At 40.6% G+C, this 16,379-nt stretch overlaps 1 protein-coding gene across 1 annotated transcript in view; it reads right to left on the bottom strand.

Moving 5' to 3' along the window:
* The window catches only part of LOC109913433 (contactin-associated protein-like 2), a 1,704,267-nt gene that overhangs the window by 801,977 nt on the left and 885,911 nt on the right, over positions 1 to 16,379 (bottom strand). The window contains exon 10 of the mRNA XM_048610560.1: positions 12,592 to 12,763. Within this exon, the coding sequence (XP_048466517.1) occupies positions 12,592 to 12,763 (172 nt within the window). The remainder of the gene's footprint in view (positions 1 to 12,591; positions 12,764 to 16,379) is intronic.

The raw sequence follows: 16,379 nt of genomic DNA, 5'->3' as shown, positions 1-16,379 counted from the left end.
ATCATGCTAGTTTGTATAAGAAATTCGTTTGTTGCATAAGAATAATTTTTGAGCTATCAAGAACAAAATTTAATTTTTCTTAAATAATGTACTTTGTTTAATCTTAACTATCAACATCAATTCAAAATAAACTGCTGTTAACAGGAAATTAATTCATGCCAAGAAGTGTAATATCCATTTAGCATAGGTGGCCTACTCACATAGTAATGAAGTAATTTATCTTTATTTCAGTAAACAAATATATTGTGACATCTCACTTATATGTTTCAAATTTGAATTGTAATGGCTTTTATACTGTGTAGACACATGTAGTTAGAAAAAGACAATGCTGTTTTAAATCATCAAATTTACAAAATGTTATATTGATAAAATGTACCGCTCAAACATTTAATGCCTATATATAATTAAAGTGCATTATATATAATTTAGGATTATTGTATACAGTCACAGAAGATTACGTACAATTAATAGGAGTGCACCATATAGTGATTTAAATTAATCAATGTAATGCAAAAGACCTTGTAAAGAGGCTGTAGCTTTTTTTTCCATAAGTTGTTTCATGTCATATTATGTGAAACTGTCTTTATCACCTTTTAGCGGTGTATCCAAATCAGTCTCCCATCACAACATTCAACAGTTTCTTAAATCCATCCGGAGTACATCGCAAGGCCTTTCTAAGAGTTAACTATTGTTTGTATGAAAAACATCTTGATGTAACATCTGTATTCATCTTTCATTAGTTTAATCTATTGTCTTAAGTCCTACTGTCATTGTTTAACTTACATTAGCGTAAGAGAATTAGTTTTTATTTTCCGTTTACCATTTCTATAGTTTTGTTCACCTTCTGAGGGGTGACCCTTTAGAGGTTTACAAAATCATGAGGGGCGTGGATAGGGTAAACAGACAAGGTCTTTCCCCTGGGGTGGGGCAGTTAAAAACTAGAAGGCATAGGTTTAAGGTGAGAGGGGAAAGATTTAAAAGGGATCTAAGGAGCAACTTTTTCACGCAGAGGATGGTGCATGTATGGAACGAGCCGCCAGAGGAAGTGGTGGAGGCTGGTACAATTACAACATTTAAAAGGCATCTGGATGGGTACATGAATAGGAAGGCTTTAGAGGGATTTGGGCCAAATGCTGGCAAGTGGGACTAGATTTGTCTAGGATATCTGGTCGGCAATGGTGAGTTGGACCGAAGGGTCTGTTTCGATGCTGTACGTCTCTATGACTCTATAGTTGCCTCCTTTAAAACGTGTAAAACAAAGGGCTGAATTTTGAGAGAATCAGCTCAATCTCAATTTTAGTGAGGTTTTTGTCTGCTTGCCGTAGTAAATTTTGTCATGCCATCTTCCAAAACTCACCTCATTACTTATACACCACGCCCTATGGCACCCCACTCACTGCAGATGTGGAAGAATTGGCCACTGCTAGGACCGTGCAATACTTCTCGTATTGGTGTCATGCTTAAAGTCCATGCACCCTGTCTAGAACTTAAGATATAGGAGCAGAATTAGGCCATTTAGCCCATCAAGTCTGCTCCGCCATTTGATCATGGCTGATATGTTTGTCAACCCCATTCTCCTGCCTTCTCCTTGTAACCCGTACTAATCAAGAATCTATCTATCTCTGTCTGAAATATACTCAATGACTTGGCCTTCACTGCCTTCTGTAGCAATGAATTTCGTGGGGTCACCACCCTCTGGCTGGAGATATTTCTCCTCATTTCAGTTCTAAAGGGCTGTCAAGCACTGACTATCCACAGCATCCTGCATGGTTCATGTCAATTGCCCCAGATACATTGGGCAGATGGAAATTGGCACTCCACTTTAACGACAGGGATCTGAAGGTCCTGGTGGATGGAAGAGAGCAGCAGTTGCTGTCCATGGACAGTGCCTTGAGATATTGGCAACCAATTGAAAGCCAAAAGAGTAAGCGAAAAGCTGGAGTCACTAAGTCACTGCTCTGACTTCCATGTAGGGAATTGTCGATGCTTAGCTTCTATTCATTGGGTGGGAGATTGGGAAACTGCATATTATTAAGGTGCAATGACATAATACTGAGGGCATAGATGCATATTCATGCGTGCAAATAGGCCTCACCCTGCTCAATCACAACAATTTTATCTCAAACTCAACATTTGGTTGAAAATGGGACATTTTGGTCAAGGCATTAGGATGCATAATTGAATTGACTCTGAAAATCTAGTAGACAGATCCATTGTGGTCAATAAATACTCATTCCCACCGTTTTGTTTTAGGTAGGGGTCCTTTGCAATCAAATAAGACTCTTGTAAAAGGTTCCTCAAATTCAGGAGTGAGTATTAAAGACAACAAGGTGCAGAGCTGGATGAACACAGCAGGCCAAGCAGCATCATAGGAGCAGAAAGGCTGACGTTTTGGGCCTAGACCCTTCATCAGAAATGGGGGAGGGGAAGGCGGTTCTGAAATAAATAGGGAGAGAGTGGGAGGCGGATAGAAGATGGATAGAGGAGAGGATAGGTGGAGAGGAAACAAACAGGTCGAAGAGGCGGGGATGGAGCCAGTAAAGGTGAGTGTAGGTGGGGAGTTAGGGAGGGGATAGGTCAGTCCAGGGAGGACGGGCAGGTCAAGGGGGCGGGATGAGGTTGGTAGGTAGGAAATGGGGGTGCAGTTTGAGGTGGGAGGAGGGGATAGGTGGGAGGAAGACAGGTTAGGGAGGCGGGGACAAGCTGGACTGGTTTTGGGAACGTGGTAGGGGGAAGGGAGATTTTGAAGCTTGTGAAATCCACATTGATACCATTGGGCTGCAGGGTTCCCAAGCGGAATATGAGTTGCTGTTCCTGCAACCTTCGGGTGGCATCGTTGTGGCACTGCAGGAGGCCCAGGATGGACATGTCGTCTGAGGAATGGGAGGGGGAGTTGAAATGGTTCGCGACTGGGAGGTGCAGTTGTTTATTGCGAACCGAGCGTAGGTGTTCTGCAAAGCGGTCCCCAAGCCTCCGTTTGGTTTCCCCGATGTAGAGGAGGCCACAACGGGTACAGCGGATGCAGTATACCACATTGGCAGATGTGCAGGTGAACATCTGCTTGATGTGGAAAGTCTTCTTGGGGCCTGGGATGGGGGTGAGGGAGGAGGTATGGGGGCAGGTGTAGCACTTCCTGCAGTTGCAGGGAGAAGTGCCGGGTGTGGTGGGGCTGGAGGGGAGTGTGGAGCAGACAAGGGAGTCACGGAGAGAGTGGTCCCTCCGGAAAGCAGATAAGAGTGGGGAGGGAAAGATGTCTTTGGTGGTGGGGTCGGATTGCAGATGGCGGAAATGTCGGAGGATGATGCGTTGGATCCGGAGGCTGGTGGGGTGGTACGTGAGGACGAGGGGGGTTCTTTTTTGGTTCTTATTGCGTGAACGGGGTGTGAGGGATGAGTTGCGGGAAATGTGGGAGATACGGTTGAAGGCGTTCTCGACCACTGAGGGGGGGAAGTTACAGTCCTTGAAAAATTAGGACAACTGAGATGTAACTTTTCCAATTAGCTGACAAGTATGACATGTCTGGCAAAAATTAGCCACATTCTGATGCAGTCCAGGCTAAAAAAAAATCATTTTTGTATTTTGACTTGCATTTTTCTTAATCCCAATGACCTGCTCCTGGTAATTCATGTGCTACGCACAACATGTCCTTTCTATAACCCATTGCTTATACAATTTAATGAACTTCTGCCCATTTTCCAGCAACCTGAATATGTGACAGTCTCCATTTCCTCATCAAGACTTCATTTCGAAGACAGTAACATTCTGGGATACATTCAGGTTCTTATTCTGTATATGCTTTTCAACTGCCTTAGGTTTTCATCTTTCTGTTATACTTCAGCTAATTTTTCGAATCTAAAAATATCTACCTGTCCTCCACCTGTTCTTGCTTTTTCTGAACCGTTTGATTAAACGTATTTTCTGATAATTGAACTTCAACTTCTTTATCTTTATTCCTTGATTTCTCCCCCTGCTTTCACATGTGGCTTTGTGACCTTGTTACTACACATCCAGGAAAAATCCCAGGAATTACTGCCTGTAGTACCCTCATTGCCTGATTTTCCACTGGCTTTTCAACAATAGTAGGCATCACTCCCACCTGTGATCAGCTATGTCATAACCAAGGATAAACTGCATTTCTGGAACTGAGAATTTCTCTATTACTTCTGCCACCACTTCTCACCGGACTCACTTTATATAATGGAATTCTGCTCTTCTCAGTGTGAATTCCACATTACCACTTTTTCTGGCAATACTCCTTCTGAATTACATATCTCTTCATCTCTCACCAAAGATTGACTTGCTCCTGCATCTTTTAAAATCTTAATTTCTTTATCCACTCCTCTTGGCACACATGATTAAACCTTACCCATGCAAGTAAATTCTTTAAAGAGATCTGGCACTTTCATCTCAACTGACTCCTGACCAAGTTGTATATTCTTTTGCAACTTTTTAGTTTCCACTGCGCTTTCCTTTACCACTTCAAGAAAGCTCACCGGCTCATCCTGTTTTCCTGCATCTGTCTTCCCAGTTTCTTTCCTGAACCACCATCACTGCAACTTAATTACAGTGAAGACACCTGAGTTTTTTTACTTCTCATCCCTCTTCATGGGTTGTTTTTTTTTACGCTGTGGTAAACAATCTTTCGTATCTTCAATGAAATCTCCTTCCCTTACCATGTGAGGATTCCCTTCTCCCCAATTACTGTCCCTCACAGATTGAAATTAATGTCAGAAGCCAAACTTTGATTTATGAACAAGCTCATAACCATAACTGCCATTTCTGCTGCTAATCTTGCAGTCTTAATACCCTGTTCTTCCACATGTGTTCTCACTTCTTCAGGAAGTGAATTTTAGAACACTTCCAAATTAATTGTCTCTCTCAGACCATCATATGTTTGATCAATTTTCAATGCCCATATCCATTTATCAAAACCACTTTGTTTGATCCTTTCAAACTTTACGTACTTTTCATCAGGTTCCCTCCTTAGATTCTAAAACATTGTCTGTAGGTCTCTGGTACCAGCTCATACACATTTAAGATGGCTTTTTTCACCTCATCATACTCCTCAGATACTTCCCCTTATAGTGATGCAAATATGCCACTCGCTTTACCCACCAATTTGTTTGAATCAACAATGCCCACATGGTCGCTGGCCATTTCATTTGTTTCGCCACTTTCTCAAATGAAATGAATAAGGTTTCTACAACCTTCTCGTCAAACTTTGGAAATGGTTGGACATATTTAAACAGATCCCCACCAGGCCTTTGGCTATGACGGGATTGCTCTCTTATCACTTTCTTCATCACTACTCTCACCTTCCACCTCTACCTCCGTGATTTTAAGTCGACTTTGAGTTTTCGGTTCCAAACTCTGAAGTTCAAAAACTCCCTTTTTCTCCCTTTCTTCTGCCAAGGACTTTTTTGTTTCCTTTTTCTTCTGCTAGAACTATTTTCTCTTTCTTCTGCTTACAGTCATAATTCAAGCTGTTTCATTTCCTTTTTATGTTCAAACTGCTTCATTTGCAATTGAATTTTATTCATTTCCAATTATTCTGATGGCATTTCCAGTAATCGTAAATGTCAAGCTATTGCTGCAATTTCCTCCCCTTTTCGCACAGACAAGGGCAACCCCAACTCCTGCTTCTCAGCCACCTCCAAAAGCTTTGCCTTGCCGACATTCTGTAAAACTCTTGAAGTGACTTTTTCCTATCCCCAAGAAACTCTCAGTGACTGAAAGAGCCTTTACTACACAAGGTAAACCTTACTTGAACCAACCGAATGCAACAGTCATAATAAAAGACACCAACACTAACTACTCACTGCCTTTGAGTCCACTTATCCTAAGCCCCCAACCTGGAATTAGAGATTTTGATCTTGATAAGGGCCCCCAATTTGTTTTAGACCAGACCAAAACATATTAAGAAGATAGCCTAGACCCTAAGCTTTCCTTATTTTAAAAGGTATAAAGTATTGCATTTCACACGCAATTCAATTGGTCAAACTACTTGAATTTAAGTAAAACACACTTTATTTTAACAGTACAATTAAAATGCAGACAAAATAAGAAGAAAAGAATTGGCTTAACTGTACCTTTATTGAAATGCTTAACAAAATAATTACAATTAATTAACTGTTCTAATATCGTAACATCCCATAAACGCATCACTGGCAAAGGCAAATTCAGTAAAACAGATTGTCTCACATGCAATTCCAGCAGCAGGAAGAGAACCCCAGCTTTTAGCTGTAACAGAGAGAGGGATAAGTGCTTCCACATCCAGTTTCAAGATCCCAGCAACTGCTGAAAGCTAAAACTAAAAATCCTGGTTCTGGGGGAGCTTGATCACCCCCAATTCAGGCTGCTTCTATTGTTCTAACTGAAAAAGTCCCAAGGCCTCACAAGTTTTGGCTTTGAGCAGACAGCTCGACACTTCTGTCTCTATCTTTCTTCATAAAAAAAGGACAAAACATGTCTCTCAAACCCACAGTATCATCACTATTATATTTGTTTATACCACCTCCTCTGATAGCACATTCCAGGCACCTACCATCCTTTGTGTAAAACACTTGCCTCTCACATCTTCATTAAACTTTCTCCCTTTTATCTTAAACCTACACCCACAAAGAATTCACATTTCTTCCCTGGGAAAAAGACTCTAATTATCCATTCTATCCATAACTTTCATAATATTGTAAACTTCTATCAAGTTGTCCCTCAGCCTCCGACACTCAAGTGAAAACAAACTGAGTTTTTTCCAGCATCTCCTCATAGTTAACACCTTCCAAACCAGACAACATGCTGGTAAACCTTTTCTGTACTCTCTCTGAAGCCTCCACATGCTTCTGCTAGTGTGGCAACCAGAACTGTATGCAATATTTCAAATGTGGCTTTACTAAAGCTCTGTACAGCTGCAACATGACTTGCTAATTTTTTTACTCTATGACCCGCCCAATGAAGGCAAGCTTACCACGTGCCATTTTGATGACCTTATCCACTTGCATTGCCACTTTCAGGGAACTGTGGACCTGTACGCCAAAATCCCTCTCTATGTTAATGCTAATAAGGGTTCTGCCACTTACTATATACTTCCCTCCTACTTTAGACCTTCCAACCTTGCATTGTCTGAATTAGATTCCAATTGCTGTTTCTCCACCGAAGTCTTCAGTCTATCTATACCCTGCAGGGATTTGAGATGTCAGCTCGCCATCACCATCTCTAGGGCAATTCTGGGTGGACATTAAATGTTGACCTAGCCAGCAACCCCTCCGTCGCTTGAACTCATTAAAGAAGCAATAGTTGAAAGATTTTTGGGTTACATGGGAATGTCAATTTGAGAATATGGTCCAAGTTAGCCAGGATCTTATCAGTGATCATGCAGCATCGAGGAACTGAATATTCTTTATTCACATGTTTGTACGTTACAATGCCTTTTACTTTTTGACTATGTAAATTTTGGCTGTATTGAGACATTTAATGATACAGAAGAGCCGTGTATGTGAGGGAATCTTACTTAAAGGCTAATTAAAGTGTGAGAGCACAGATGTTAATGAGTCTGCTGCCCTCTGCAAGAAGAAACAAATGAGTTTGAAATGTACAAATTTTACATTAACCAGCAGAAAATAGTGCACCATTACATTTCAGTGCCAAGAAGAGAATTATCAGTGCACAATAATCACCAGTGAGAAACATTCACCACCAAATATATTTAAATATATAGATTAAATGTCAAAAATGAATGAACTGCAAGGATCAAAACAATAAATGTTTGGATCCAGAGTTTCTTTAGTTTCTGTTTTGTATTATTGTATTTCTTGCCAACAATAAATATGTTCTGCTAATATTTTGTTCCTACTTATTTTGACAGCTTTAGAAAAGTGGATATAAATTCCTTGAATTGTTTTTAATTATTCGACCAGTATAACTATTTGGGAGATTTCATGCTTAACTCTAACCAGTCTTGTTATAAAAAGCTCAGTGCTCTATTTATTAGTTGTATGATGCCATTGTTACCACACATTTTTCTATGTGATAGCATGGCAGTAGTGTACAAGCAGAGACGAAGACCTGGGGAAATTGCATTGAGCTACCAATGAATAACTCAGATATTTTCGGATTGCCATACGACTAGTTTTGGATCAAACATTTAAGTTTTCCACTAACAAATTATTAAGTATTTAAGAGCAGAAATATTTTGTTTTCCCTGTATCGAAACAAACTTCAATCTTCAAACAGAAGACACGATCATGCCTCTGTTTAGTTTTGACTTTGGTAAAAGCTCTTTTCTGAATTCCAGATTTGCCTATTCTAATGAACTCTTCGCTGGTCTCATACAACTAACCTCCACAAACTTCAGATCATCCAAAACTAGAATTCTCTACCTTACCAAGCATCAGGCCCCAGTCACCTATCATCCCTCTGCTAACTGACTGTAACCGGCTCCCTGTCAAGCAACATATTGATCTTCAAATTCTCAGCTACTTTTAAATCTGTCTGTACCTTCACCCCTCCCTAATCTCCGCCAGCCCCACAACTCTTCCAGATGTCTAGGCTCAGCTAATTCTGGCTTCTTGAGCATCCTCAAATTTAATTATTTCGCTATTGGTTACCATTTCTTGAACTGCCTGAACCCTAAGCTCCAGAATACTCTTCCAACACCTCTCTGCCTCCTTCCCACACTTTCCTCTAAGTCAGTCTTCAAAATTTGTATCTTTGATCAAGCTTTTGGCATATGACCCCATATCTCATTTTGTGGCTTGGTGCTATAGGACACCTTATGAGAACGCTTCAAAGATATAAATTTTCATTGTTATTTCATTCCCACAGTTTACAGAGGTTTTTTTTTTCAGCCTGTAATCCTAATGAACACACAGAAGTGCTGTTATACACTTGTACAACTTCTTTTTAAAGGTATTGCTGTTATCCTTATTTCACAATATGTGAGGCCATGTGCCCCTTTTCATTTGATATGATGACTGTTTGCAAATAATCAATTATAAAATATGCATTTCCAATCCAATTTCATCGTAATGAAAATGTCCAAGACCCTTGACAGGAACATTCTAGGACAAAATTTGCACTGATTCATAAAAGGACATATTAAAAAAAAACACATGTCCAAAACAATCAGCCAGTCAGACAGCATAAGCAAAGAAAGTATCTTCCAACTCTGTTCTGATAAATGATGACATTCTTTTCTAATTACTTGCTGTACCTTCATACTAACCATTTGCAATTCATACACTAAGACACCCAAATCCCTTTGCATATCAGAGCTCTACAATCTCTCACCATTTAGATAATATGTATCTTGCTTTTTCTTGCCAAAATAGACAATTTCACATTTTCATGTGCTAATACTTTTGCCAGATCTTTACCCACTCACAAATTATCTTTATCACTTTGTAGCCTCCTTGTGTCCTCCTCATAACAGAATTTTCTACTTTTCTATGTGTCATTGGCACATCTAGCAACATCACTTTTGGTCTCTTCATCCAAATCATTTTTATAAATTGTAGACTTGGAGATGATGTCCCAGTACTGATCCTCAGGCATACAACTTGTTACATCTTGCCAATCAAAAGATGAGCCTTTTATGCCTACTTTTTAGTTCCTGTTAGGTAGTCAATATGCTACTCTCATATCATGAGCCATTTATTTCCTGCAATAAATTTTGACATGGCATCATATCAAATACCTTCTGGAAATCCTAATACAATTCACCAGTTCCCTTCTATGCACAACACATGTTACTTTCCCAAAGAATTCCAATAAATTGATAAAACATGATTTCTCTTTCAAAACATCATGTTGATTCTGCTGGTTAGCTTGAACTAAGTGTCTTACGATAAGATCTTTAATAACAGTGTCTAACATCTCTATGTGACAGAGGTTAATCTCATTGGCCTGTAGTTACCTGCTTTATGAGTTTGTCACTTCTTGAATAACAAAGATTCATTTGCTATTGATCTCCCAACCACCACCCCTCCGTGCTCTCCTCCTCCACATCACCCACTGCCTCCAAGCTGATGGATCCCAGCCATGCACAGCTCACTTCTACTTCCTTCCCAAAATCCACAACCAGGACTTCCTAGACAGACTGATTGTTTCTGCCTTGTCCTGCCCCATAGAACTCATTTCTTCCTACCCGACTCAATCTTTTCTCCCCTTGTCCAGCTCTTTCCCATTTGCATCGCAATTTCTCTGATGCTTTATGTCAGTTTCAGAATTTTTCAGTTTGAGAGCTCCAGCTGCTTCCTCTTTATCATGGACATGAAATCCCTTTACACATCCATCCCCCATCAGGATGGCGTCAGGGCTCTCCGCTTCTTCCTGGAAAAAAGACCTGAAACATCCCCATCCACCACCACCATCCTCCACTTGGCCGACCTTGTCCTCACTCTGAGCAATTTCTCTTTTACCTCCTCTCATTTTCTTCAGGTCAAAGGCGTGGCCTTGGGTACCTACATGGGTACCAGTTAAGCTGTTTGCTTTGTGGGGTACATGGGACATTCCTTGTTCTAATGCTATCATGGCCCCCACACATAACTCTTCTCTTGATGGGATTATCAGCGCTGTTTCCCTCTCTCATCCAGAATTGGAAAAGCTTATCAACTGCACTTCCAATTTCCACCCCACTCTCACCTTCACCTGGTCCATCTCTGACTCCTCCCTTCCCTTTCTCGACAGCTCTGTTTCCATTTCTGGTGTTAGGCTGGCCACCAATAGCCACTACAAACCGAACAACTCCCACAGTCACCTTAATTATACATCCTCACTCCCTGCTTTCTGTAAAGACACTATTCCATTCTCCACTGCATCTGTTCTGATGATGCCAACTTCAACAAGGGGACCTCCGAAATGTCTACCTTCTTCCTCAACTAAGGACTCCCCAGCACCGTAGTTGATGGCCTTCAGTTGGGTCTGGCTTATCTCCCACACTTCAGCCCTCACCCCTTCTCTTTCCTCCCACAACAGGGATAGGATTCCACTTGTCCTCCCTACCATCCCACCAGCATCCACATCCAAAGGATCATTAACTGCCATTTCCAACACCTCAAGCGGGATACTACCATTAAACACATAGTCCCCTCCCCTCCTGTGTCAGCCTTCCGCAAGGACCATTCCCTTCGGGGCATCCTGGTCCACTCCTACTTCACTCCCAACACCCACTCACATTCTCACAGCATCTTCCCCTACAACGGCAGAAAGTATAACATCTGTCCATTTACTTCCTCCCTCCTCACCAGCCAAGGGCCCAAACACACTTCTCAGGTGAAGCAGCGCTTTACCTGCACTTCACTCAATCTAGTCTTCTGCATTCGCTGCTCACAATATATTCTCATCTAAATTGGGGAAACGAAGCATAGACCGGATGACCACATTGCAGAACACCTACATTCTGCTCGCAAAAATGTCCAACCTTCCAGTTGCCTGCCACTTCAACGTGCCCTTGTACCCTGCCCAACATCTCCGTCTCAGGATTGTTGCAGTGCTCCAGTGTAGCTCAGTACCTCATTTTCCACTTAGGAAATCCACCACCTTCTGGACTCAAAATGGAGTTAAACAATTTTAGGGCTTGAGGTACCTTAGCCCACATCCTTACCCTAACCCCTACACACCATGCCTTGTTATGACATGGTTTACTGTTACACACGACCCATTGTTAGCCACTAACAGTCCCCAATAGCAGCTACTGATTTTCCCAAGCTGACCATTATTTGCTCCTTTATCTGTTCAACTATTCTTGTCTCTCTTTGGGCTCTATCTCCATCTATCGTTTACTCCTTAACTCCTCTCCCCCCCCCCCCCCCCCCCCCCCCCCCCCCCCCACTTTTTCCTAAAAAACCAACTTTTTCCTAGTAGGTTTGAAGAAAGTTCACTAGACCTCAAATATTAACTCTGCTTTCTCTCCATGAATGCTGCCAGACCTGCTGAGTTTTTGCAACAATTTCTGTTTTTGTTTCTGATTTCTAGAATCAATAGTTCTTCTGGTCTTTCATTTGCTATTATCTAATCTAATGGAATCTTCCTCAAATGTTGGAAACTTCACAAAATTAAAACTAATATCTCAACTATCTCACTGTTCTTTTAAGACCTCAGGATAAAGTCCATCAGAACCTGAGTAATTATCAGCATATAGCTCCAACAATTTACTCAGTACTGGTTCATTGATGACTTTAATTTTCTTAAGTTCCTTCCTCCCTTCCATTTACTGATTTACAGCACTTACTTGGATATTACCTGCACCCTCTTATTGGATAGACCAATGCAACATAGCTGTTCGATTATTTTGCCAACTCTTTATTTTTCATTATTAATTCCCTTGACCCACTTTCTATAGGACCTGGTATATCTTTTCCTTTTCAAATATCCACAGAAATGCTTACTATGTCTTTTATATTTCTAGATAACTTTCTCTCATACTTCATTTTCCCCTCTTGATTAATATTTTAATCATCCAACGTCTTTTTTAATATTCTGTCCAATCTGTATTCAAAACAATATATACTCACTGTGCTGGTGTGTCATTTGCCTGTGCTAAATCGCTGATTCTTGATTTATGCTGAAAAATAAACTTTCTCGTTATTTAATTACCTGTCTATGATAGCACACATGTCAATGTTAACATTGGTAAACCACCCGAGTTTTCCTTGCTCAACAGCATGTAAGTCAACCAGCTGATCATCCACATGAAGAAGTTGCATGCAGCCTTGAAAGGAACGCCGAGAAAGACTTGGTTTTGTGTTGTTCAGTAGATCAGGGTAACCTGAAATAACAATATGAATATGAATTTTCTTGGTACAGATATATTCAGAAACTAACGATTCCAGAACATTTATATCATTACAATGTATTGCAGTAAATTATTTCAATTCTTCTTAAGGTACAAGATTCCAATGTTCAAACTTTAAATGAATTACTAACATGTTAGGTCACTTAAGACAAACCAAGAGTGTTAAATTTTAATGCAACATTCAGGTTATCAACACAGAAACTTTTACAGAAATGGCATTCATGCATTGAATAGAATACACAATATTTTAATGAAGGAGTAATATGGTCTGTATACACCAACCATACCTCAATGTAATTAGCTGAAGAGTCATGACGATGACAAGAGCCTTAATTAATTAGGTGTTATTACAGTATCCATTGATTTTAAAAATAGATTTAACATTTGAGATAACTAGTTAGCTGTTATAGTCTTGAGATCCCTTTATTGACTACAGAAATTACATTTCATAATTTTGGCGATATCATCAGAAGACAATACAACAGAAGGCAAAGCTTATTTGCTATACCATAGCTATGTTTTGGTTAAGGAGTGATCTGATTGATGTCTTCAAGATACTAATATGAAAATACAGATTGGGTAAAAATAAACTATTTCTACTGGTTGAAGGTTCTAGAACAAGGGGGCATAGTCTGAGAATTAGGGCTAGGCTGTTTAAGAGAGATGTTAGGAAGCACTTCCACACACAAAGAATGGTAGTTGTTTGGAGCCCATTTCCACAAAATGGCACTGGGCACTGTATCAGTTGTTAATTTTAAATCTGAGATACATACATTTTTGTTCAACAAAAGTATTAAGGGGAATGGGCCAAAGGCAGGTACATACAGTTAGGCTATGGATCAGCCATGATTTCCTTGAATGGTGGAACAGGCTCGAGGTGCTGAATGGCCACCTCCTGTTTGTAAGTTCCTGTGAAGCTGGAGATGATGGAAAGATGGTGGAATCGGATGGGATCCAACGACAAGGTCACAGTGCCCATGTCCACTGAAATGGCTACTAAAAACCGACTACCTTGCAGAGAATCAGGTGCTTTCCGAACAGAAGATCAGTAAAAGGAGTCCACCAAGGAATGGGAGAAGTTCAGGTTTGCCATATGGGAGGGTCAAGTAGTTTCCTGAGTTAAGTTTATCTGTTTCAGAATGAAGGCCACATCAATGTGTCTTTGTCTGCCTTCTTCACACGGTTCACATTGTCGGTCTGCAATGGGTCTCATACGCCCAATATTTTTGGAATCTCAAGCAGTGGAAGAGTGGATTTACTGGAACAGGGCTTTGATAGCAAAATACACAACTAGACTATCAGTTAACACCATCCAAAGGGCAGGTAGGTCAGGTTGAACCCAGCCAAGACCATCTTCAGCACCAAAAAGCACTGTCGTACAAGCATATGTTTAAAATACATGCCAACCACCTCCAGATGTCTGACAGAAGAAGTCATCTCAATGATGGCTAAGGATTTCTCAAGGAATGGTTAGAATACAAGAGAAAAGAATAGCAATTTATTGTCACATGTATTTTTACTAAACAAAATACAGTGAAAAGTTTTATATAAGTCGCCATACCATGTTATTGATTAGTACATGCTCTGTTCTTTATTCATTCACAGGATGAGGGGGTCACTGACTAGGTGAACACTTGCTGCCCATCCCTAATTGCCCAGAGGACAGTTGAGAGTCAACCACATTGCTGTGTGGCTTAGAGTCACATGTAGGCCAGACCAGGTAAGGATGGCAGTTTCCTTCCTTAAAGGATGTTAGTGAACCACGTGGGTTTTTTCCATGAATTGGAAATGAACTCATGGTCATGCTTAGACTTAATTCCAGCTTTTTATTGAATTGAAATTCTACTATCTGCCATGGTGGGATTTAAACCAGAATATTACCTGGGTTTCTGGATTAATCGTGTAGTGATATTACCACTAGGCCATCACCTCCAACAACAAAACCTACTGCCCAAGATAACTGTGATCCTAAACTTTTCCACAAGTAGATTACTTCAAGTCTTAAAGGGGGCATATGGATCATTTCCTGGGCTGCAACACATTGACACATACAGGAAGTGACAAATGTCCTATTCAGATGGACGAAGGAACTCGTTGGATTCTCACAGATGCTGATAGGCTGACTGCTATAGAAGTCAGCTTTGGGGTCATCACACAGTTCCAACAGGTACAGGGTATAATCAAATGCACACATGGTCATTGAGGTTCCCTGTGAATAACCAGCTGAATTTGTACAACAGAAGGAGCTTCATTCCCTTAAATTTCAACTTGTCTGTGACCGTCAGAATAAAAAATCTTGATGAGCGTTCATTTACCAGGGAGTTCTCATGATGCTTATATTTTAAATAACTCCAAGCTCCCACAGTTATTTGACGTCCCTGGGTTGGATAGAGTCATAGAGTCATACAACATGGAAACAGACCCTTTGGTCCAACTTGTCCACACTGACCAACTCTCCCAAATTTAACTAGTCCCGTTTGCCTGCAATGCCCCATATCCCTCTAAATCTTAACTATTCATCTACCTGTCCAAATGTATTTTAAATGCTGTTATTATACCCACATCTACCACTTCCCCTGGCAGCTCATTCCATATACGCACAACCTTGTGTGAAAGTTTTGTGTCTCAGGTCCCCTTTAAATCTTTTCTCTCTCACCTTAAACATATGTCCTCTCGTTTTGGACTCCCTTACCCTAAGGAAAAGGCCTTCGCTATTCATCTTATTTATGCCCCACATGATTTTATAAATATTGCCAAGGTCATTCCTGGGTGATCCTAGGTCCTGGGTGACAACGTCTAACCCCTCCGAATGTGGCTGTTTTCCTGGCTTATCTAATGATCAGTAGTTACACTACAGTACAAATGTGCAGAAGATATCAATACTTCTAGCATGTTCGCAAGAAGTATTCCAACATTTGTTCAGATATAATAACCAGGGCATTAGAAGCTGGTACAGGGAAATTTGCTCCCTCCAAAAGCTAGTTATGACCCACAGATTATGTGTAACACCAGTTTCATTGGTGGAGGCAATATCACATGAACATTACCCACTTCAGAAACTTATACAACAAATACTTTTGTTTATTCTAATTGTGTATCCACATCTACCAACCTCCATCCAGAAATCCTCACTGTACATGAGCTCTACCTCCCACAGCACCAAGAGGAAAGAGACAACACTCACATGGATGAAAAAAGATGACTCTATCCTGAGGATACTGCCGTTGCTATGACACTCAAGCCAATATGGCATCATGAGCCATTTCTTTGCTCTTAATCACATTATCAAGGCCAAAATTGCACAAACAGCAAATCATTTCTTGCGCTTGCCAGTGACCTCAGTCAATCTCTTTGTCATTTCCTTTATGGGAAGGGCTGCAGCTACTGACTATTTAACCACATTATATTGCCTTGCGAATACAAATCATGCCACAAACATGGGATGTCCCTCTGTCCCTTTCCTTCAGTAATGCACACCAAACATGAAGTGCAACAGATCAATTTTCAGGAACAAAAACAAAGTTGCTGGAAAAGCTCAGCAGGTCTGGCAGCATCTGTGGAGGAGAAAACAGAGTTAACGTTTCGGGTC

This window comes from Rhincodon typus, chromosome 2 (assembly GCF_021869965.1).
Source record: "Rhincodon typus isolate 14 chromosome 2, sRhiTyp1.1, whole genome shotgun sequence".
Classification (NCBI taxonomy): domain Eukaryota; kingdom Metazoa; phylum Chordata; class Chondrichthyes; order Orectolobiformes; family Rhincodontidae; genus Rhincodon; species Rhincodon typus.
This window is presented reverse-complemented; position numbering and strand designations above follow the sequence as displayed.